Source organism: Coregonus clupeaformis, chromosome 23, assembly GCF_020615455.1.
Source record: "Coregonus clupeaformis isolate EN_2021a chromosome 23, ASM2061545v1, whole genome shotgun sequence".
Classification (NCBI taxonomy): Eukaryota; Metazoa; Chordata; class Actinopteri; order Salmoniformes; family Salmonidae; genus Coregonus; species Coregonus clupeaformis.
Genome location: NC_059214.1, coordinates 43,513,467 through 43,537,154, shown reverse-complemented (window position 1 = coordinate 43,537,154; position 23,688 = coordinate 43,513,467). Strand labels below are relative to the sequence as shown.

General features: G+C 44.5%; 2 protein-coding genes across 7 annotated transcripts in view; one reads left to right on the top strand and one right to left on the bottom strand.

Annotated features, from left to right (window-relative positions):
• The window catches only part of LOC121536515 (protein TFG-like), a 57,923-nt gene extending 54,499 nt beyond the window's left edge, over positions 1 to 3,424 (top strand). For 2 of the 3 annotated variants that reach the window (XM_045206712.1, XM_045206710.1), the window contains 2 exons: positions 1,748 to 1,834; positions 2,013 to 3,424. In XM_045206712.1, coding sequence (XP_045062647.1) covers positions 1,748 to 1,834; positions 2,013 to 2,383 — 458 coding nt within the window. In that variant the 3' untranslated portion in view covers positions 2,384 to 3,424. The remainder of the gene's footprint in view (positions 1 to 1,747; positions 1,835 to 2,012) is intronic. The other variant, XM_045206711.1, reaches the window with a different exon arrangement.
• A 1,508-nt stretch (positions 3,425 to 4,932) lies between these two features.
• LOC121536514 (target of Nesh-SH3) overlaps positions 4,933 to 23,688 on the bottom strand; it is a 105,275-nt gene continuing 86,519 nt past the window's right edge. For 2 of the 4 annotated variants that reach the window (XM_041843843.2, XM_041843846.2), the window contains 10 exons: positions 20,245 to 20,319; positions 19,680 to 19,793; positions 12,860 to 12,949; positions 12,008 to 12,217; positions 11,352 to 11,457; positions 9,899 to 9,978; positions 6,976 to 7,005; positions 6,701 to 6,859; positions 5,659 to 5,781; positions 4,933 to 5,426 (listed from right to left, as the gene is read on the bottom strand). In XM_041843843.2, the coding sequence (XP_041699777.1) occupies positions 5,311 to 5,426; positions 5,659 to 5,781; positions 6,701 to 6,859; positions 6,976 to 7,005; positions 9,899 to 9,978; positions 11,352 to 11,457; positions 12,008 to 12,217; positions 12,860 to 12,949; positions 19,680 to 19,793; positions 20,245 to 20,319 (1,103 nt within the window). In that variant the 3' untranslated portion in view covers positions 4,933 to 5,310. The remainder of the gene's footprint in view (positions 5,427 to 5,658; positions 5,782 to 6,700; positions 6,860 to 6,975; positions 7,006 to 9,898; positions 9,979 to 11,351; positions 11,458 to 12,007; positions 12,218 to 12,859; positions 12,950 to 19,679; positions 19,794 to 20,244; positions 20,320 to 23,688) is intronic. The other 2 variants (XM_041843845.2, XM_041843844.2) reach the window with 2 other exon arrangements.

The following is a 23,688-nucleotide window of genomic DNA, read 5'->3' as shown; positions in this document are numbered from 1 at the left end:
TGGTGCTCACATCATTAACCTGTCCTGTTGTTGTAACTGATTGTTGTTGTTGATATGATTCATAGATGCAGTCCTATAGAGCAATATATCTGCTTTCATTGTATTGGCTTTTCACAACCCTGTCTGTCTGTAGTAGAAGAGGTCTTCATTAGTCCACCAGTCCACTGCAGCTCAGACCCTGGTTTTATTTTCCAGTTTTTTGGGTCAGTTTTATTCTGGCACATTTGTGCCCCAGCTGTTTGGACCTGGGTGTGTTCATTTTCTATTCATCTTTCAGCCACTGGGCTCCCGAGTGGCGCAGCGGTCTGAGGCACTGCATCTCAGTGCTTGAGGCGTCACTACAGACCCCCTGGTTCGATTCCAGGCTGTATCACAACCGGCCGTGATTGGGAGGCCCATAGGGCGGCGCACCATTGGCTCAGCGTCGTCCGGGTTTGGCCGGTGTAGGCCGTCATTGTAAATAAGAATTTGTTCTTAACTGACTTGCCTAGTTAAATAAAAATAAATAAATAAAATATGTGTGTGTGATTTTGGAGTGAACTATCACTTCAATGACAGTTTAATCAGCCTAGTGATAACCTAGCACAAATGTCCCTGCAGAACTTGTTAGAACTATGTCTAGGCCCAATTCCCTCACAAAGGAGTTCCACAGGGCTCTGTAACGGGCCCTCTCTCAGAGTGGAAAATCAACGCTCTGCTTTAACTGGCACATGAAAAACCAGTGAACCTTACCAGCCTTCCCTCATTATACATTTTGTGTTTGTATTTTTAATACGTAGTCGCCCTACTTTAAATGCCAGGGGCTTTGGGAGTGCGATACGGGCCTTGTAAAGGGAATACACTGGTTGGGCAATTCTTTACATGTTTGCTGAACATGCTGAGACTCACTGGGAAAACTTTAGTTGGCCAACTAACATGCAAAGATAAAAGTCTGTCAGGCAACCTCATGTTAATCAGCTTTAACCTACACAGAAGCAACAATCAAATCTTATTCATACACATATTTAGCAGATGTTATTGCGGGTTTAGTGAAATCCTTGTGTTCCTAGCTCCAACAGTGCAGTAATATCTAACGACACACACAAATCTAAAAGTAAAAGAATGGAATATTAATTGCCTGTGGCAAAAGTTTGTCGGTCAGTGTTTTAAGAGGCCCTTGAAGCTCAGCAGTTCAGTCCACATTGTGTGTGTGCGTACTTACGTAGGTACGTGCATGTGTCGTTGTGTTTTGAAACGTATAGTTTGCTTTTATTTTCAGACACTCTTAACCACACTCCTCAGTCCACGGTATTGAGAGACTTTCCAGTCTAGACTTTTAATTGTGACATGGACTCGTGACACACACACACACACACACACACACACAGTTAGACATGTAGACCAGTGAGGTCATGGCTAATAAAAGTTGGGAGGGAAGTGTCTTGTCTACTGACAGATGGACCTGTTTAGACAGACTGCACCCGCTCTGACCCAACACACACGTCTATCCAAGCAAAAGTGTTTGTGTGTGTGAGAGAGAGTGAGCGAGTGAAAGTGTTTAGCTTGGAGCTGTACAGCTGACTCTAATGTACCATAGACAGTGTCTGGGTGCAGGGCTTTGAGGAACCTGTTCTATTTTAGTGCTTGGGGCTGTTTGCATTAAGACGATCCTGTCTGATTCCATCCAGACACACAGGTGTGTGTGTGTCTTCCCCAGCAGTCATACTGATGTCCTCCATCTCTCTCTCTCTCTCTATCTATCCTCCAGGTCAGATGTACCAGCAGTACCAGTCCCCAGGTGGATATCCTCCACAGCAGCCAGCACCGCAGCAGCAGTACGGCATGCAGTACCCTGGTAAGACAGTGATGACACTTTACCTCAGAAAAGGTCCAAGAAGGACAGGACAGGCTGATCGTATAACAATGGCCCAGAGCTTCACAGGAATGATGCTATGAATGTGAAATGGATTGGAATTAAAAGTTGTACTGTACTTCTCCCCCCAACTCTCACTCACTCTCTCACTCACTCTCAGCAGGATGCACCCCCCAGCCTGGCGCCCCTCAGCCTCAACAACAGCAGCAATTCCAGAACTACTCTGCCCCCACCTCCCAGGCCCCTGCCCCTGCCCCTGGCCAGGCCCCAGCCCCCAGCTTCCAGGGAGGCCAACAACAGTACCCCCCAGGGGCCTTCCCTCCCCAAAACTACACCTCCCAGGCCAACCAGCCTGCTAACTACAGCCTACCCCCCACCTCCCAGCCTGGCCAGGTGTACCAACCCCGTCCCAGCTACACTCCTCCCCCCGGTAGCAATGTTACCCCCCCTCCTGGGGCATCCAACCCCTATGCCCGCAACCGGCCCCCCTTCGGCTCGGGCTACGCCCAGCCTGGCCCTGGGTACCGGTAAAAGAGAAGGAACGGCTAACGTTATCCACACACACACCCCTCCCCTTTGTGTCCTGGTTGGCTCTGTTTGGCCTGGTTGGCTCTGGTTGGCCTGGGTTCAGTAAACATGGTCTGCTAATCTGTCCATCCGTCCCTCTGTCAGTCCTCAGTCACTGAAGAGTTCATATCCAAAACAAGCTACAACCCCCATCTGATCGTGTGTTTGTGTTCTGTCTCGACCCCACCACCACACAAACACACCCATGTGCAATGGCTCTGTTATTTGAAATACAATGTTCCCTACCCTCACTCTCCACCCTATGTGTCTATCATCGTGAACATCAGGGTGGGCTCAATTTGAATTGAAGGAAGTCAATTAAGGAAGTAAACTAAAATGTACAATTCAATAATAAAAAAAAAAGGCATTTATTTTCAATGACTTTTCAATAAACTGAAAAGTAGAAGCTATTTATTTCAAAAGTGTTTTACATTTCAAATCACTTCCTGAATTGACTGCCTTCAATTCGAATTGAGCCCAACCCTGGTGAACGTGTAGTCAGTCTGTAAGCACACTCACCTGGGAGACCTGGACAGGCTGGACAGGCTGTCTTATTGTTATTCATATTATTATTTTCATAGACTTTATCCTGCTAGTCTAACAGCTGTAAATGCATCTGTATACGCTGGTCAACAGAGATGATGTTGATTCGTATTGTATTTAACTGATCTTTTGAGGATATAGTTTGCTGAGGAGACATCTATGAGACTAATAGTTTTCATCACAGCCATGTTGGTATTATGACGTGTCATGGAGTCGGCCCCTCGGTTGAGAACAATATGGGAGGTGTAGTTTTGACCTTCCAGAAGGATCCTACCATGTTTAGCCTCTTAGATCACCACCTTATGGTTTATTGCTATTGCTCTCTCTTTCTCATCAATTTTTTACCTCACTGGTTTGTATTAATATATCAATCATATTTTCCACCTTGAAGTGACATTTAGTTGTTTATGTATAAACTGTAACATTTTCTCTAAAACCTAATAAAGGCTTTGAAACCTTCAAGTATTGTCTGTTTGTTTTGATTCCCTCCCTCCTTCCCTCCTTCTCTCCCTCTGTCCCACACACTGTGGTTTGTGAGTTCACGGCTCCGTGTTGAGCTTGGCTTCCGAGAGCCTTTCGTATCCCACCAGAGTGGATTTGGAAAAGTGTGGTAATGCTGCTGTTGCTATTTGTTTTCCTAATTGGGCGTTGTGGTTGGCTGGGACGTGTGGTGGGTCCCTCAGCTCCGCCTGTCCGCAGTCAGAACTAATGGGCAAAAGTGTGTTGAAGATTTAGGTGTGTGTGTGTGTGCATGCGTCAACTTGCTAATGCTATGACCATATGAACACCACACATTCAGATGTGCACAATGCATTTACAACAAATCGGAGTCGAAGCAGCAGTAAAAAAAAGAACCATACATATAAGAATGTATTGTTGAAAATAGATACAGGAAATATACATTATATTTATACAATGTTCCCTACCCCCACCCCCCATAAAAAATAAAAAGGTGGTTGTCCCACTGGCTATCATAAGTTGAATGCACCAATTTGTAAGTCGCTCTGGATAAGAGTGTCTGCTAAATGATGTAAATGTAAATATGTAGTAGTATATAGTATATATGTATACAGGTTGTACATATCTGAAATAATCTATAAACACTTTCCCAAAAAAATTAGGATTGAAAATACAACTGCAGCCATTTGTGAGCAACTGTACAAAATGTTAAATGTAATCTTCCTTTGGTTGTTTTCACATTTAAAAGAAGCCTTTATGTGCATGTTTTATAATATTTAAACTCAGAAGAACAGGTTGTGCTAAACAAAACTGTAGCAAAACATTACAAGGCTAAAGACAAAGGGTTTTGTCAGTGAGGGGAAATGTTCCAAATGTTGTAGGTAGAAATGTAATGTATAGAACTGACACAATTCCTCATTCTACAAACACAATACATTACATCTGAACATTCTGCAATGTTGCACCCCGCTAAACACGCTCTAGAGGTGGACAATTGGAGTCACCTGCTATGAGCATCGGACCACATCCACGTAACGTATTCCTGGTAATCATTCTCAAAATTGAAATGACTCGAGATGAGTTGAAGTTAGAAATGTGTTGAAGATGAGAAAACACAAAGCGTCTCCTTATGCTGTTCATTCCAACTGAGTGAATCCCAGTATCTGATGATGTTCTCTCTTAAGATTTGGACATTCATTGGCTACAGAATACATTCAGGTGTTTTTCCAAGTGATTGACAAACCTGCAGTCAGTGGACCCGCCTTGCTTTGAAAACTTGATGGGAGATCAGAAATATTGTTCTTTCTCATCATATACATATATTTAATACTTTCATATTGTGCAAACCGCAACTGTTAATCCCACAGGATCAATCAAGAAAGGGTATTGAGTGTGTGTGTATGAGTGAAAATGAATGCTTTGTGTCATAGCAACCCTTTTAGCACACTGGCCAATAGAAACCACAAGGTACATGAATAACAACTGCTTGATAAATAAAATCATACACATTATTACATTTTTAGGGAGCCAGCTTCCCAACAGTTTCCGGTGTTCATATTTAATGAAGCACTCTGAAAAACCTTTATCAACTTCTTTTCCATGTTTACAGGTTTTGAGTATTTTCTCATGTTGTCGTGTTTGATAAATAGTGAGATGAGACATAAGGAAATATGACAAATTTGCCTAACAGAGTTCCGTGACACAGTATGATCCTATATACTTTTATACAATGGAATGTGGGCTGTTGCCATCTGACAGATAGACAGACAGAAAGGCGTGTCTCCATGGTAACAGAGAAGCCCACCTCCCCTCAGTCCTCCTTTCACCCTTGTAAGATAATCCTTCTTTCAGTCAGGCATCTTCCTGGCCACCTCCTTGATGGAGAGGTCTTACCATTTCCCAGGTATGGGTGTTCCGCACTCGTACCAGCCGACGTAGGTGGCGTGCGAGTTCCCTCCGATCTCGCCGAAGTTGACCGGTTCCTGACGCATAGCCCGGTAGAAACCTGAGACATGAGAGCAGAGGGAATATGAGAACCCTTCTTTTACAAATGGTTTGGAATGTGAATGGTCTTATAACATAGTCTAGAGATCAGTGTTTCCCATAGTTAACCCTGAAACAGCAAACTTCAGTAGTCATTGAAAAGTGACCAAGAACCGTGGTCATGGACACCTGTACAAGTGGTTCTCTCCCACTGATCTTTCTAATGTGTCCCCGTAAATGGCCCAGTACTCTACCTGATCGGCTGGGTAGCTGGTCGGCCAGTTTCTGGCTGCCTGTTCGTCCGTCCAGGAAAGAATCTACAAACTGGCAGTGGTCCTCCCCATGACCAGTCTGGTCCCCGATGTTGTAGAACTTGCCTGCACAGGGTCAGAGGTCGAAGGTTATGGGTCTGTGTGAGGTTATAGGTTCAATCATTTTTGTTAGTTACACCTCATTCAAAATTCCAATGTAGCCTATAAACTCTTTATAGACGTACTACACAGAGACAAGGTAACGTAGACACAGTAAAACATAGACATACACTGAGTATACAAACATTAGGAACACCTTCCTAATATTAAGTTGAACCCCCCCTTTTGCCCTCAGAACAGCCTCAATTCGTCAGGGCATGGACTCTACAAGGTGTCGAAAGTGTTCTACAGGGATGCTGGCCCATATTGACTCCAATGCTTCCCACAGTTGTGTCAAGTTGGCAGGATGTCCTTTGGGTGATGGACTATTCTTAATTTACACACAGGAAACTGTTGAGCATGAAAAACCCAGCAGCGTTGCAGTTCTTGACAAAAACTGGTGTGCCTGGCACCTGCTACCATACCCCGTTCAAAAGCACTTAAATCTTTTGTCTTCCCCATTCACCCTCTGAAAGGCACACATGCACAATCCATGTCTGATTTGTCTCAAGGCTTAAAAATCATTCTTTAACCTGTCTCCTCCCCTTCATCTACACTGATTTAAGTGGATTGAACAAGTAACATCAATAAGGGATCATACACTCTTAGATAAAGGGTTTCAAAAGGGTTCTGCGGCTGTCCCCATAGGAGAACCCTTTTTGGTTCCAGGTAAAACTCTTTTGGGTTCTATGTAGAACCAAAAGGGGTTCTTCAAAGGGTTGCCCTATGGGGACAGCCAAATAACCCTTTTTAGTTCTAGATAGCACCTTTTTTTCTAAGAGTTTCATCCGGATTCACCTGGTCAGTCTATGTAATGGAAAGAGCAGGTGTTCTTAATGTTTTGTACACTCAGTGTATACAAACCCTCTTACTATACTATACTGACCGTTGAGCGAGTCGCTCATGTAGATTTTGTATCTAAGGGAGTTGCACAGCTGGATGCCCACAAACTTGCGGTACCAGGTCCTCTTCACGTACTGCTTCCCGTTACACTCCGAGTAGGAATCGGCCTTGAAGGGGAACTGTGTCCAGATAGCAGCTTTACCTGGAGGCAGGAGAGAGAATAGATTTCAGGATTCATATGACACTAGGCACAGAGAACAGGACACAAACTATGGAGGAAAAATGATTGTGAACATGACATACTGAGAGTCCACTCACCTGAGACATTCTCGCTCACCCGAGGGTCCGCTACGGAGAGAAAACATCATTAGTCACACACATCAGTCCATTATTATCGCCTTAATATAGTAATAAACAATACTCGAACATGGACAATTACAGTAAATCTTAAAAACATGGTTCAGATTACCACAAAAACACATCACATTATTCTAGTTAGCACGGTGGCCTGCTGCCCTGATATGGACAGCTACATAGTCGTGTCCCTCCCAGGGTGAAACAGTCTGATTTCACTACAGGGCAAAGAGCCTTTGGAACAATCACTCCTCTTTATCAGTTATCGCCACAGGGTTGGAGATCAGTCCAGCCCAGTCCCATCAATCGACTCTTATTACTGTTTGGACACAATATTGCTTTGAATAAAATTTGCTCATTGAGTTCTTCAGTATGCATAACGGATATGATATGAATCCCAAAATCCAGTCCATCTGTAACTATTATGTGACTATGACGTTGGATCTGTCACATCGTTGAGCAGCTGCTCTTGATCATTGTCACGAAGCCACACCCTCCCACTCACGTTAGAAGTTTGTAACGAGAAAGTGTAGGCTATATAGAAATAATGACGCTCAAACTGAAAATCATTAAACAAAATAATGAAGATTTCAATCATCCTAATCGAGGTGTAGATTACATCTCACATTCCAGTGTTCAAACTTGTTAACAAGGCTGCATGGGATTTCTCTTAATGCGACTCTGTGCAGGCAATGGCAATGTCCGCTTTAGGTACACTGAACAAAAATATAAACACAACATACAACAATTTCAAAGGTTTTACTGAGTTACAGTTCATCATATAAGGAAATCAGTCAATTTAAATAAATTAATTAGGCCCTAATATATGGATTTCACGACTGGGATACAGATATGCATCTGTTGGTCACAGACACCTTATAAAAAAGGTGGATCAGAAAACCAGTCAGTATCTGGTGTGACCACCATTTGCCTCATGCAGCACGACATCTCCTTTGCATAGAGTTGATCAGGCTGTTGAATGTGGCCTGTGGAATGTTTTCCCACTTGGAGTGAACTGGAACACGCTGTCGTACAAGTCGATCCAGAGCATCCCAAACATGCTCAATGGGTGACATGTCTTGTGAGTATGCAGGCCATGGAAGAACTGGGAGGTTTTCAGCTTCCCGGAATTATGTACAGATCCTTGCGACATGGGGCCATGCATTATCATGCTGAAACATGACGTGATAGCGGCGGATTAATGGCACAACAATGGACCTCAGGATCTCATCACGGTATCTCTGTGCATTCACATTGTCATCGATAAAATGAAATTGTGTATGTTGCCCATACCATAACCCCACCGCCACCATGGGGCACTCGGTTCACAACTCGCTCGCCGACAAGACGCTGTCTGCCTACAGCCCAGTACAGTTAAAATGGAGATTCATTGATGAAGAACACACTTCTCCAGCATGCCAGTGGCCATCAAAGGTGAGCATTTGCCTACTGAAGTCGGTTACGACGCCAAACTGCAGTCAGGTCAAGACCCTGGTGAGGACGACGAGCACGCAGATGAGCTTCCCTAAGACAGTTTCTGCAGTTTGTGCAGAAATTCTTCGGTTGTGCAAACCCACAGTTTTATCAGCTATCCGGGTGGCTGGTCTCAGACGATCCCGCAGATGAAGAAGCCGGATGTGGAGGTCCTGGGCTGGCGTTGTTACACGTGGTCTGCGGTTGTGAGGCCGGTTGGACGTGCCCAAAATCTCTAAAACAACATTGGAGGTGGCTTATGGTAGAGAAATGAACATTCAATTCTCTGGCAACAGCTCTGGTGGACATTCCAGCAGTCAGCATGCCAATTGCAAGCTCCCTCAAAACTTGAGACATCTGTGGCATTGTAAAAGAGGCCTTTTATTGTCCCCAGCACAAAGTGTACCTGTGTAATGATCATGCTGTTTAATCAGCTTCTTGATATGCCACACCTGTCAGGTGGATGGATTATCTTGGCAAAGAAAAATGCTCACTAACAGGGATGTAAACAAATTTGTGCACAACAATAAGCTTATTGTGCATATGGAAAATTTCTGGGATCTTTTATTTAACCTCATGAAACATGAGACCAACACTTTACATGTTGCGTTTATATTTTAGTTCAGTGTATAATGGCAGGAACCACTTGTGGATTTAACAGCTCTAACGCAGTTCCACCTCCGACACCGCCAAAACAACCGCTATGCGGATGTCGGCTAAAGTGGATCTGATTGAATAGAGCCCTGAACCTAACTATGACCAGTATGATCAGGTCGCCAAGACATGTTGGAGTCATTAACAACGGTCTCATTGCACACCTCTGACATGCTAGACCACGGTAATAGTGAGCAGCTAATTACTTACAAAGGCTTTCAATTTTAGTCATTTAGCAGACGCTCTTATCCAGAGCGACTTACAGGAGCAATTAGGGTTAAGTGTCTTGCTTAAGGGAACATCGACAGATTTTTCACCTAGTCAGCTCGGGGATTAGAACCAGCGACCTTTCGGTTACTGGCACAACGCTCTTACCTGCTAAGCTACCTGCCGTCCCATGAACAAGTAACTAATTAGCTACACATGTCTGAAAAGCATGTGCTATCAGTGTTTGATACACCACTTAGAGGCTAAGCAAAGCTAAAGAAAAATATTCAAATTGAAACAGTGGGATTATTATTTTACTTTTTTACTAATTCACTAGTGCAGCTAATGGGGCTGTGTAATGCCAACAGTGGGAATTGTGGTCCTAGGTCAAGGTTCTGATCTATGATCCATTTTGCATGATTTCCATCAACAGTTACCGTTAGGATATGGGAAAGGTAAGCTGATCATAGATCCATCCATGCCCATTGGGAACTTCTAAGTGTAATCAGATACATTGGCTCTACAGTGGAGTCCATTTTGTCTCTACACCTACCTGACTCTGTGTTGAACGACACTGGCTCACTGGCAGGCCCTTCCCCAAGCTCATTCTTGGGTTTCACTTTGAACTCGTAACTGAAAAAGAAAATATAAAAAGTCAGCATGGTGTTAATCCAGCTCAGTCATTTCAAAATCTCCTTTTAATATACAGTACTTTCTAATCTGATCGCCATGGTGATAGCTTTCCCAGCAAAGGAATGTCATTTTAATTTTGGATAATAAACGGGAGATTCCATGTCACAGGAGGCTGCTGAGGGGAGGACGGCTCATAACACTATGACACTTGATATTTGTATTCTCTACAGCCTTGAGTAGAGGCCATTGCTTGCTCATGCCCCCCCAAGACCTGGACCAAGACCAAACCAAGACCAGGACCAAGACCAGGATCAGGACCATGACCAGGTGTGGTCCTCTGTAGCTCAGCTGGTAGAGCACGGCGCTTGTAACGCCAAGGTAGTGGGTTCGAACCCCGGGACCACCCATACACAAAAAAAAAAAATGTATGCACGCATGACTGTAAGTCGCTTTGGATAAAAGCGTCTGCTAAATGGCATATTATTATTATTATTACCAAGATCAAGACCAGGACCAAGACCAGGATCAAAACCAGGACCAGGACCAGGATCAAAACCAGGACCAGGACCAAGACCAGGACCAAGACCAGGACCCAGGACCAAGACCAGGATCAAAACCAGGACCAAGACCAGGATCAAAACCAGGACCAGGACCAAGACCAGGATCAAAACCAGGATCAAAACCAGGACCAAGACCAGGATCAAAACCAAGGACCAAGACCAGGATCAAAACCAGGACCAAGACCAGGACCAAGACCAGGATCAAAACCAGGACCAGGACCAAGACCAGGTCCAGGACCAAGACCAGGATCAAAACCAGGACCAAGACCAGGATCAAAACCAGGACCAAGACCAGGACCAAGACCAGGATCAAAACCAGGACCAAAACCAGGACCAAGACCAGGATCAAGACCAGGATCAAACCCAGGATCAAAACCAGGACCAAGACCAGGACCAGGACCAAGACCAGGATCAAGACCAGGATCAAAACCAGGACCAAGACAAGGACCAAGACCAGGATCAAAACCAGGACCAAGACCAGGATCAGGACCAGGACCAGGACCAGGACCAAGACCAGGATCAGGACCAGGATCAAAACCAGGATCAAAACCAGGACTAAGACCAGGATCAAGATCAGGGCCAAGATCAGGACCAAGACCAGGATCAAAACCCGGACCAAGACCAGGATCAAAACCAGGACCAAGACCAGGACCAGGACCAAGACCAGGATCAAAACCAGGACCAAGACCAGGACCAGGACCAGGACCAAGACCAGGATCCAACATCATTATTATAAACACAGTGAGCCTTCCCAACCCAACCCTGCTCCAGCAAGCCTCCACACACCACATAAAAACAAACACAGACACACACCTGCTCTCTGGTTTTAAATTCTCCACAGCAGTGTGAGTCTGGTTGGTAGTCAGGATGGAGACCTCTTCTCCATTGGGTCCTTGGGTCCTTGAAATGACCTCATACTCTGATCAAAAGAGAAGCAAATCCACACAACATGTTTAATTACATCTTTACAACCTCATTGATATCATATATATGTGATTTAAATGTGCACAGCAGTGTCTTAACGAGGGAAATATAACATTTCAAGACAGGATTTTGGTGGGGTTGACAAGGACTGGGCCCAAAGAAAGTTTTCTGAAAATATGTTGTCGGAACTCTACCTCCACGACGTGTTCTTATTGTAGAGTTATCCTGATGGAGCACAGATGGAGTTTCATAATGTTATTAAAAGACCCATTGTAATAGAGTCTTATGAGTTAGGACTTCACCCTTCCATAACCTAGAGAGCTTGATGAACCTCTGGGCATGTGCTCTTCCACACACACACGCACGCACGCACGCACGCGCACGCACACACACACACACACACACACACACACACACACACACACACACACACACACACACACACACACACACACACACACACACACACACACACACGTATACGCACACACACGTGTACGCACACAAATACACACACATACACACGTATACACACACACACACACCTGTGGTGTCGTTGTCAGTCTTCTCCCAATCCAGGATAATGAAGGAGGGGCATCCCTCCACGGTCACCACAGTGACGTTGGAGGGGGATGAGCGGGGGGGTGCGGTGACGTTCTGCTCCACCCCCTCCTCCTCAGGGAAGAAGCTGAGGGAGTGTGTTATGGAACACGGCTCCTCTGGCTTCTTATCCGTCTTATAGATCACATGAGGGGCTGGAAGAGAAATTAAAGGGTTGGTGCTCAAACAATAATATCTTAAAAGACACAGAACTCTGTAGGATAATAAAAATAACATATGTCATTTAGCAGACGCTTTTATCAATCAGCATAGGCCTACATTTTACATACAGGTGGTCCCGGAAATCGAACCCACTATCCTGGCATTGCTAGCGCCATGCTCTACCAACTGAGCTACAGAGAATCACAATAGGATAATGCAGAACGATGAAAAACATTGTAACTACAGATTTATGTAAATGTTTTTCAGTGCACTTGTAATGTACTGTCACATATTGTTCTACTTCCGGGTTACAAACAGGATATTAATGCAATGAATTCTACATTGCAGCCATTGAAACAGACCTCAAGCAGCTTATGATCAGCAGTACAGTTGTATTATTGTTTATATCTCTGACATCTGTTCTCCATAGACCAGAGATCTAAGTCAGCTGGAGCTCAGCCAAGCATCTGGACACTGGATACAGGCAAGACAAATCCTAAACAACTGGTGGTAAGAGGAAGCACGAACAGCTATTGTTCTCCAGGCTATTGTCCTCAGTGATCCTCCAGCCCCTGTCCACTGTGAGTTTAGTCATGGGGGTTTGTTGAAGACTGTTATGATGCATGTGTCCTTACCTATGAAGCGCTTCTTGCCCAAGGCGTCCACGTCCGAAGCAGGCAGAGAGCTGAACACAGAGGAGTTGTCAGCCGTCTCATTACGAGTGGCTACAGAGAGATGGAGGGACGGATAATGAGATGGAGAAACAACAAAGTGTGTGCATGCTATGAGAGTCCTGTGATGATGTCAGCATTCCCTGGCAGCTCTTTCTGTCCTAAATCTCTGGCTCAGTCCTACAGTCAGCACCTGCTTTGGTCTCTCTCTCTCTCTCTCTCTCTCTTTCTCTCTCTCTCTTTCACTGTGCTGCCATATTTATAGACCTACAGTGTATCTAAGGCCTGTCCAAAGGTTTTCTGAAATGGGCCTCGACCAGGCATCTTGCAAATGGTTTGGGAACTATCTGTCAGACAGGACACGTGTGCTTTGTCCTCCCGAGTGGCGCAGTGGTCTAAGGCACTGCATCGCAGTGCTAGCTGTGCCACTAGAGATCCTGGTTCGAATCCAGGCTCTGTCGTAGCCGGCCGCGACCGGGAGACCCATGGGGCGGCGCACAATTGGCCCAGTGTCGTCCAGGGTAGGGGAGGGAATGGCCGGCAGGGATGTAGCTCAGTTGGTAGAGCATGGCATTTGCAACGCCAGGGTTGTGGGTTCGATTCCAGTATAAAAAAAATATATAAAAAAATATGTATGCACTCACTAACTGTAAGTCGCTCTGGATAAGAGCGTCTGCTAAATGACTAAAATGTAAATGTAAAATGTGCTTTCTGATGGTGTCAAGTCAAGTTACCTCAATATTACAAAATGTGTCCCGCAGGGGTCGATTTTGGGACCTGTCCTCTTTACTATTTATATAAATAATATTGGTCTATCTGCAAAAACCTGTAACATTCATCTGTATGCAGATGATACCGTTATGTACGCTATTGTCTCTACGGCTGACCAGTCTATGTTAGAGCTGTAATCTGATTTCGTTGCCTTGCAGAAAGCCCTTGTTGATTTAAAATTGGTACTTAATGCAGGAAAAACGAAATGTATGTTGTGTTCTAATTCTCATAGAAATATTTCAGATGGTTTACACATTTATGCGTTGGATGGTTCTCTCATCGGGCAGATTACTGCATATAAATATCTGGGCTTTTGGATTGACAAAAATGTGACGTTTAAAAAACAAATACGGATGAGCTAGTTAAGAAGCTGAGATTTAAAGTAGGCTTCTTTTATAGAAATATATCATGCCTCTCCTTAAACAGCTGGAAGCAGATTGTACAGGCTAGCTCCCTGCCAGCTCTTGATTATATGGTGACACCATTTATCAGAATGCAGCTGCCACTTCTCTAAAACCCTTGGATGCAGGGCACCATAGCTAGCTTTGCTTTATCACAGGTGACAGGTTTAATACTCATCACTGCATCATTTATCAGAATGCAGCTGCCACTTCTCTAAAACCCTTGGATGTAGTGTACCATAGAAGTGTATCACTTCATTTCTCCCTTTTTGTTTACAAAGCTCTTCTGCACAAGCTTCCAACATATCTCACTTCTCTGTTGAAGTATAAAAATACGAGGCACCAAACCTGCTCACAGGGTTGGTTAACTCTTGAGATCCCTCGTGTCTCTACCAACCTACGTAAATCAGCCTTTAGTTTTAACGCCCCCCACGTTTGGAATAATTTACAATCCTCATTACATCTTGAATCCCTGGTGCCAATAGGGCAGTTTAGAACGCTGATGAGGAAGGAATTTACTGAGGTTTGCGAGTGTTTTGGTTGATAGTAATAAGTTATTTGTGTTGTTGAAATGTAACGTATCTGTTGTATCTTATAGTTTTTTCCTGTTTTATTGAGTCATCATGTTGACTTATGACTTGTTTGTTCTCAGGTCACCCAGTCTCAATTGTGCTCCCCTGAATAAATAAAAGTAACAAACATTTTTAAAAAATACCACATACACTACATGACCAAAAGTATGTGGACACCTGCTCGTCGAACATCTCATTCCAAAATGATGGGCATTAATATGGAGTTGGTCCCCCCTTTGGTGCTATAACAGCCTCCACTCTTCTGGGAAGGCTTTCCACTAGATGTTGGAACATTGCTGCAGGAATTTCTTCCATTCAGCCACAAGAGCATTAGTGAGGTTCGGGCACTGATGTTGGGCGATTAGGCCTGGCTCGCAGTTGGCGTTCCAATTCATCCCAAAGATATTCGATGGGATTGAGGTTAAGGCTCTGTGCAGGCCAGTCAAGTTCTTCGACACCGATCTCGACAAACCATTTCTATATGGACCTCACTTTGTGCACGGGGGCATTGTCATGCTGGGGGGCCTTTCCCAAACTTTTGCCACAAAGTTGGAAGCACAGAATCATCTATAATGTCATTGTATGCTGTAGCGTTAAGATTTCCTTTCACTGAAACTAAGGGGCCTAGCCCGAAACATGAAAAACAGCCCCAGACCATTATTCCTCCTCCACTAAGTTTTACAGTTGTCTCTATGCATTCGGGCAGGCAGCGTTCTCCTGGCTTCCGCCAAACTCAGATTCATCCGTTGGACTGCCAGATGGTGAAGCGTGATTCATCACTCCAGAGAACGCGTTTCCACTGCTCCAAAGTCTAATGGCGGCGAGCTTTACACCACTCCAGCCGACGTTTGGCATTGCGCATGGTGATCTTAGGCTTGTGTGTGGCTGCTCGGCCATGGAAACCCATTTCATGAAGCTCCAACAAACAGTTCTTGTGCTGAATTTGCTTCCAGAGGCAGTTTGGAACTCGGTATTGAGTGTTGCGAGGACAGACGATTTTTACGCGTTACACACTTCAGCACTCGGCGGTCCCGTTCTGTGAGCTTGTGTGGCCTACTACTTCGCGGCTGAGCTGTTGTTGCTCCTAGAAATTTTCCACATCACAATAACCGCACTTGCAGTTGACCGGGGAACCTCTAGAAGGGCTGAATTTTGATGAACTGACTTGTTGGAAAGGAGGCATCCTATGACGGTGCCACGTTGAAATTCATTGAGCTCTTCAGTAAGGCCATTCTACAGCCAATGTTTGTCTATGGAGATTGCATGACTGTGTGCTCGATTTTATACACCTGTCAGCAACAGGTGTGGCTGAATTAGCCAAATCCACTAATTTGAAGGGGTGTCCACATACTTTTATACAGTGCATTATAGTGGCGCAGTGGTCTAAGGCACTGCTTTGCAGTGCTAACTGTGCCACTAGAGATCCTGGTTCGAATCCAGGCTCTGTCGCAGCCGGCCGCGACCGGGAGACTCATGGACGGCGCACAATTGGCCCAGGGTAGGGGAGGGAATGGCCGGCAGGGATGTAGCTCAGTTGATAGAGCATGGCGTTTGCAACGCCAGGGTTGTGGGTTCGTTTCCCACGGGGGGCCAGTATAAAAAAAAAAAAATGTATTCACTAACTGTAAGTCGCTCTGGATAAGAGCGTCTGCTAAATGACTAAAATGTAAATGTAATGCATTCGGAAAGTATTCAGACCCCTTCCCTTTTTCCACATTTTGTTACGTTACAGCCTTATTCTAAAATAGATTAAATACATTATTTTCCTCATCAATCTACACACAATACCCCATAACGACAAAGTGAAAACAGGTTTATAGCAATTTTTGAAAATGTTTTAAAAATAAAAACAGAAATACCTTATTTACAAAAGTATTCAGACCCTTTGCTATGAGACTCAAAATTGAGCTCTGGTGCATCCTGTTTCCATTGATCATCCTTGAGATGTTTCTACAACTTGATTGGAGTCCACCTGTGGTAAATTCAATTGATTGGACATGATTTGGAAAGGCACACACCTGTCTATATAAGGTCCCACAGTTGACAGTGCATGTCAGAGCAAAATCCAAGCCATGAGGTCGAAGGAATTGTCAGTAGAGCTCCGAGACAGGATTGTGTCGAGGCACAGATCTGGGGGAGGGTACCAAAAAATGTCTGCAGCATTGAAGGTCCCCAAGTGGCCTCCATCATTCTTAAATGGAAGAAGTTTGGAACCACCAAGACTCTTCATAGAGCTGGCCGCCCGGCCAAACTGAGCAATCGGGGGAGAAGGGCCTTGGTCAGGGAGGTGACCAAGAACCCGATGCTCACTCTGACAGAGCTCCAGAGTTCCTCTGTGGAGATGGGAGAACCTTCCAGAAGGATAACCATCTCTGCAACACTCCACCAATCAAGACGTTATGGTGGCCAGACGGAAGCCACTCCTCAGTAAAAGGCACATGACAGCCCGCTTGGAGTTTGCCCAAAGGCACCTAAAGGACTCTCAGACCATGAGAAACAAGATTCTCTGGTCTGATGAAACCAATATTGAACTCTTTGGCCTGAATGCCAAGCGTCACATCTGGAGGAAACCTGGCATCATGCTGTGGGGATGTTTTTCAGCGGCAGGGACTAGGAGACTAGTCAGGATCGAGGGAAAGATTAACAGAGCCAAGTACAGAGAGATCCTTGATGAAAACCTGCTCCCAATCGCTCAGGACCTCAGACTGGGGTGAAAGTTCACCTTCCAACAGGACAATGACCCTAAGCACACAGCCAAGACAATGCAGGAGTGGCTTCGGGACAAGTCTCTAAATGTCCTTGAGTGGCCCAGCCAGAGCCCGGACTTGAACATCTCTGGAGAGACCTGAAAATAACTGTGCAGTGACACTCCACATCCAACCTGACAGAGCTTGAGAGGATCTGCAGAGAAGAATGGGATAAACTCCCCATATACAGGTGTGCCAAGCTTGTAGCGTCATACCCAAGAAGACTTGAGGCTGTAATCGCTGTCAAAGGTGCTTCAATAAAGTACTGAGTTAAGGGTCTGAATACTTATGTAAATGTGATATTTCCATTTTTTATTTTTAATACATTTGCAAACATTTCTAAAAATCTGTTTTTGATTTGTCATTATGGGGTATTGTGCGTAGATTGATGATGGGGGGGGAAATGTGGTGTCTGAATACTTTACGAATGCACTGTACAGTTGAAGTCGGAAGTTTACATACACCTTAGCCAAATACATTTAAACTCAGTTTTCACAATTCCTGACATTTAATCGTAGTTAAAATTCCCTATCTTAGGTTAGTTAGGATCACCACTTTATTTTAAGAATGTGAAATGTCAGAATAATAGTAGAGAGAATTATTTATTTAAGCTTTTATTTATTTCATCACATTCCCATTGGGTCAGAAGTTTACATACACTCAATTAGTATTTGGTAGCATTGCCTTTAAATTGTTTAAAATGGGTCAAACATTCCGGGTATCCTTCCACAAGCTTCCCACAATAAGTTGGGTGAGTTTTGGCCCATTCCTCCTGACAGAGCTGGTGTAACTGAGTCAGGTTTTTAAGCCTCCTTGCTCGCACACGCTTTTTCAGTTCTGCCCACAAATGTTCTATAGGATTGAGGTCAGGGCTTCGTGATGGCCACTTCAATACCTTGACTTTGTTGTCCTTAAGCCATTTTGCCACAACTTTGGAAGTATGCTTGGAGTCATTGTCCATTTGGAAGACCCATTTGCGACCAAACTTTAACTTCCTGACTGATGTCTTGAGATGTTGCTTCAAAAATCCACATAATTTTCCTTCCTCATAATACTATCTATTTTGTGAAGTGCACCAGTCCCTCCTACAGCAAAGCACCCCCACAGCATGATGCTGCCACCTCCGTGCTTCACGGTTGGGATGGTGTTCTTCGGCTTGCAAGCGACCCCCTTTTTCCTCCAAACATAACGATGGTCATTATGGCCAAACAGTTCTATTTTTGTTTCATAAGACCAGAGGACATTTCTCCAAAAAGTACGATCTTTGTCCCCATGTGCAGTTGCAAACCGTAGTCTGGCTTTTTTATGGTGGTTTTGGAGCAGTGGCTTCTTCCTTGCTGAGCGGCCTTTCAGGTTATGTCGATATAGGACTCGTTTTACTGTGGATATAGATACTTTTGTACCTGTTTCCTCCAGCATCTTCACAAGGTCCTTTGCTGTTGGGGCGGCAGGTAGCTTAGTGGTTAAGAGCGTTGTGCCAGTAACCGAAAGGTCGCTGGTTCTAATCCCCAAGCCGACTAGGTGAAAAATCTGTCGATGTGCCCTTGAGCTCCTGTAAGTCGCTCTGGATAAGAGCGTCTGCTAAAATGTAATGTAAATGCTGTTGTTCTGGGATTGATTTGCACTTTTCGCACCAAAGTACGTTCATCTCTAGGAGACAGAACGCGTCTCCTTCCTGAGCGGTATGATGGCTGCGTGGTCCCATGGTGTTTATACTTGCGCACTATTGTTTGTACAGAAGAACGTGGTACCTTCAGACGTTTGGAAATTGGTCCCAAGGATGAACCAGACTTGTGGAGGTCTACCATTTTTTTTCTGAGGTCTTGGTTGATTTCTTTTGATTTTCCCATGATGTCAAGCAAAGAGGCACTGAGTTTGAAGGTGGGCCTTGAGATACATCCACAGGTACACCTCCAATTGACTCAAATTATGTCAATTAGCCTATCAGAAGCTTCTAAAGCCATGACATAATTTTCTGGAATTTTCCAAGCTGTTTAAAGGCACAGTCAACTTAGTGTATGTAAACTTCTGACCCACTGGAATGGTGATACAGTGAATTATAAGTTAAATAATCTGTCTTTAAACAATTGTTGGAAAAATTACTTGTGTCATGCACAAAGTAGATGTCCTAACCGACTTGCCAAAACGATAGTTTGTTAACAAGACATTTGTGGAGTGGTTGAAAAACGAGTTTTATTGACTGCAACCTAAATGTATGTAAACTTCCGACTTCAACTGTATATATATATTGTATATTCTTATAAACACAAGAACATTCATCATTGAACCGTACCATTCAAGGCCGGGGCGATGGTTGTGGTCTTTTGTTTGGCGGGCTTAGCCGTAACCAGAGGGAAAGGATTCAAGATGGATGCCTTGTCTCCCTGCTTCAGGTCTATGGGCATATCTGAGGACAGAGGGGAGAGAACACAGCTCAGTCATGTAAGCTACAGATACAGTTGTGATCATCTGCTATGACCTCACCCAGCCAGGTGTCTCTCTGTTGGTTTTCCTGCTGAGGGAAAATATATTAAATATGTGTGTTGCATAATTGTGTTGGTGTTATGTAAGAGAAGTCAGTCAGAACAACACACACATACTGCACACATACACACAGGCACACATACATACTGGCATGAGCGCACTCACACACACACGCACACACACACTGGTGTTGCGTTTAAAGCTGTGTGTGTATTCTTCAGAGAAGTGCAAGGTGCTTTAGAACTTAACTGAGGGAAGGAAGGTTGTTAGAATAGAATCATCAAGATGATGGCAAAATGAAGAAGTCGGTGCAAAACTGGCAACACTTTGGTGAAGTATTCAGTAGCCAAAACAGTTTTCAGTGCTGCCCTCACCCTTGTTCCCTGTTTTCCCAACCAGGTTGGGCCTCTTGTTGACAGGAAGAGATGGACGCAGGACTGCAGGGGAGACTGGGAAATAGAGGCCATAGCAGGGTTAGGAACTACATATTTGGAGGCTGCTGGAGTGCACAGTTGAAAGGCCTATTAACTCATAACTGAGGATGGATATTGTGCTTTTGAAAAAACTGAAAAGGCAAAGAGGGATGAAGAAGAGAGAAGTCGCAGTGTCAACTGACACACTGGAGAGGAGATGGTGATGGAGGAGAGTGCTAACAGAAGCAATGCCATACAAACAGGCCCAACAGATGTTGAGAACTCTAATACATTGTGCAGCCATAGGCTATGACTAACACCACGTCAACTCTTAATAACCTTCAACCATAAACCTAGCTGTCATATAAAGAACACAAGAACAGAGATCAGAAGAAACCTAAAAACCATACGAGGATTCTAAGAAAAGATCAGGAAGACTGAGGCCTAGATTAAATCAGATCAAGCGTTTACCGGGCAATAGCCGACACAGCTGATATGTTGGCGGTGTCGGAGATGGAACTGCATTCAAGGTGGAACTGCAGCTGTCAAATCGATGAGCAACTGCTCTTGATTATTGCCACAAAGCCACACTGTCCCACTTGCGTTAGAAGTTCAGAACGAGAAAGTGTAGTCTATATACTTTAGAAATAATTACGCTCAAATTTTAAATCATTAAACGAAATAATGAAGATTTCAATCATCCTAATCGAGGTGCAGATTATATCACACATTCCAGTGTTCCAACTTGTAAACAAGGCTGCATGGGCTTTCTCTTAATGTGACTCCGTGCAGCCAATGCCAATGTCCGCTTTAGGTATAATGCCACAGGAGTCGCTTGTGGATTTAACAGCTCTAACGCAGTTCCACCTCCGACACCGCCAAAACAACCGCTATGCGGATGTCGACTAAAGCAGATCTGATTGAATAGACCCCCGAGACACCATAACATTTTATGCATGTTCTTATATCTTTTAGATGAAAAGCAAGAAACCTGGTCTCAATTAATCCTCTGCTACAGCCAAGCCAAAATTCTTCACAACCCCTGTATTGTTCCTATTCCAGAAACTAAGGACAGGATCAAACTAAACACAACCCAGGGAATGAGGCGGACGCCAGCTCCCTCTAAATGCTGTTCTTTTAAAGTCTGTTGGAGCTTTAGCAGGCTGGACTAATATTAGGGGCAAAGCTCTGAGATGAAGACTCTGGAGTATCAAACTCAGAACAGGCCACTGAGACTGAACTCAGATCAACTATTAAGCAATCCAGTTCAGGAAATTCTCCCTGATTATCTTTACTCCTGGCCAAACTGAGAGGTTTGGCAACCCTAGTGCAGGTCTCATTGAGTAAATGCACTGACTGGACATGCGTCATCTCTCCATACCATGGACTTTGATGTGGTAGACACTATCTGACTGTGATAGTGGCAGTTCTTTGAATGCTTGGGAACCTGGTTCATTCTATTCACTGTAGCTTATGTCTATAGCTCTGACCACCCAGCATGCAGCCCGGGAGGCCCAAAATCACGTCATGTCATTTCCACTTGGCCCTCTCCTCTCTCAAGAGAATGATTAGAGGTAGTGTTCTCCTCTATGGTATCTAATGTTCCTAAGCCCTCCTTGTCAGGACTAGACCCTTTCATAAATATTACCCCTGGCCTATGTCACCCCCCCAACACATTCATAAATATTAACTTGGCTTGTGTCGACCTCCTGACCCAGCCGGATCTGACCCTGCATGCCTGCCACTCTTTCAGGGGTAAATCAGACTGAGCTCCATACCTTAGTGGGGCTACAGAGACCAGACAAGGATAAGTAGAACTTGAAGCCAAGGGTGGGAAAGTCCTGGAGAGCCACAGTGTGTGCCGCTTCAGCCGAAATAAAATGTACATTTTGTGTGTAAAACCTTATTGCTCCTTAATAGCTTTTGTTGACTGCTCATTGGGTGATGGGGATCAGTGTTATGGGAACGTGAGGTGTGATGTCATCAGGAAGCTCTGTTTATCATCCTGAACCCTACAGCTGGTTATGGGAGAACCAGATTACTCACAACACCCCACAAAACACTCACTGGTTTCTTTGGGTGACAAACACCTCACCGCTGCACTGGTTTACAACAGCAGTGACACACACACACACACACACACACACACACACACACACACACACACACACACACACACACACACACACACGCTCCCACGCACACACACACACACACACACACACACACACACACACACACACACACACACACACACACACACACACACACACACACACACACACACACACACACACACACACACACACACACACACACACACACAGACACACACACACACTGCTTTGAAGTGTGAGCTTTACCAGCAGTAGAGTGTTGTGTGTGCTGGTTTCTGTCAGACTCCTCTGGCAAGAGTGTTTAAAACACTGTGCTTTAGGTTTGCCCAGAACAATTTTCCCAGAGAAAATATTTTCCACTGTTTTACATAATTACTGTTATACTTGTTGCAACATATACTGGTGAAAATCAAGGTCACTATCCACTCTCAAAGCAGAGGGCTCAAAACACTGTAAGGCCTATATAAACTATTTAGAGCACATTCACAGTTGAACAACATCAAATCAAACATGAGATGTGCAATGTGCAAGACATTAAGATACAGAACACAGATATAACCAATCCATCCAGTATGGAATTCACCCTGAGCAACACATGCTTCAGGAGGTGGATGGGACCATATAAATAGGAGACAAATAAACCCAAGACAGACAGACAGAGACAGACAGACAGAGACGGAGACAGAGACAGAGACAGAACAGACAGACGAGACAGACAGACAGACAGACAGACAGAGAGAGAGAGAGAGAGAGACAGACAGACAGACAGACAGACAGACAGACACAGAGACAGAGACAGACACAGAGACAGAGACAGAGACAGAGACAGAGACAGAGACAGACAGAGAGACAGACAGACATACACCACTGACAGACAGACAGAGAGAGAGAGAGAGAGAGAGAGAGAGAGAGAGAGAGACAGACAGACAGACAGACAGACACAGAGACAGAGACAGAGACAGAGACAGAGACAGACAGACAGACAGACAGACATACACCACTGACAGACAAACAGACAGACAGACAGAGAGAGAGAGACAGACAGACAGACAGACAGACAGACAGACAGACAGACAGACAGACAGACAGACACCACTGACAGACTGTTTAGACACATCATAATTCACGACTACATCAATGATTTACTTTTGCAGTTCATTAGAAACCAAAAAGTGCAAATATGGGAATAATGTTGCTGTGGGGACATTTGAAATGTAATAATTTTTCATTGGTAGTTCAGATTGGTTTTTGTATGACAGGCAGACGAAGAGTGTTTTTAATTCAGTAG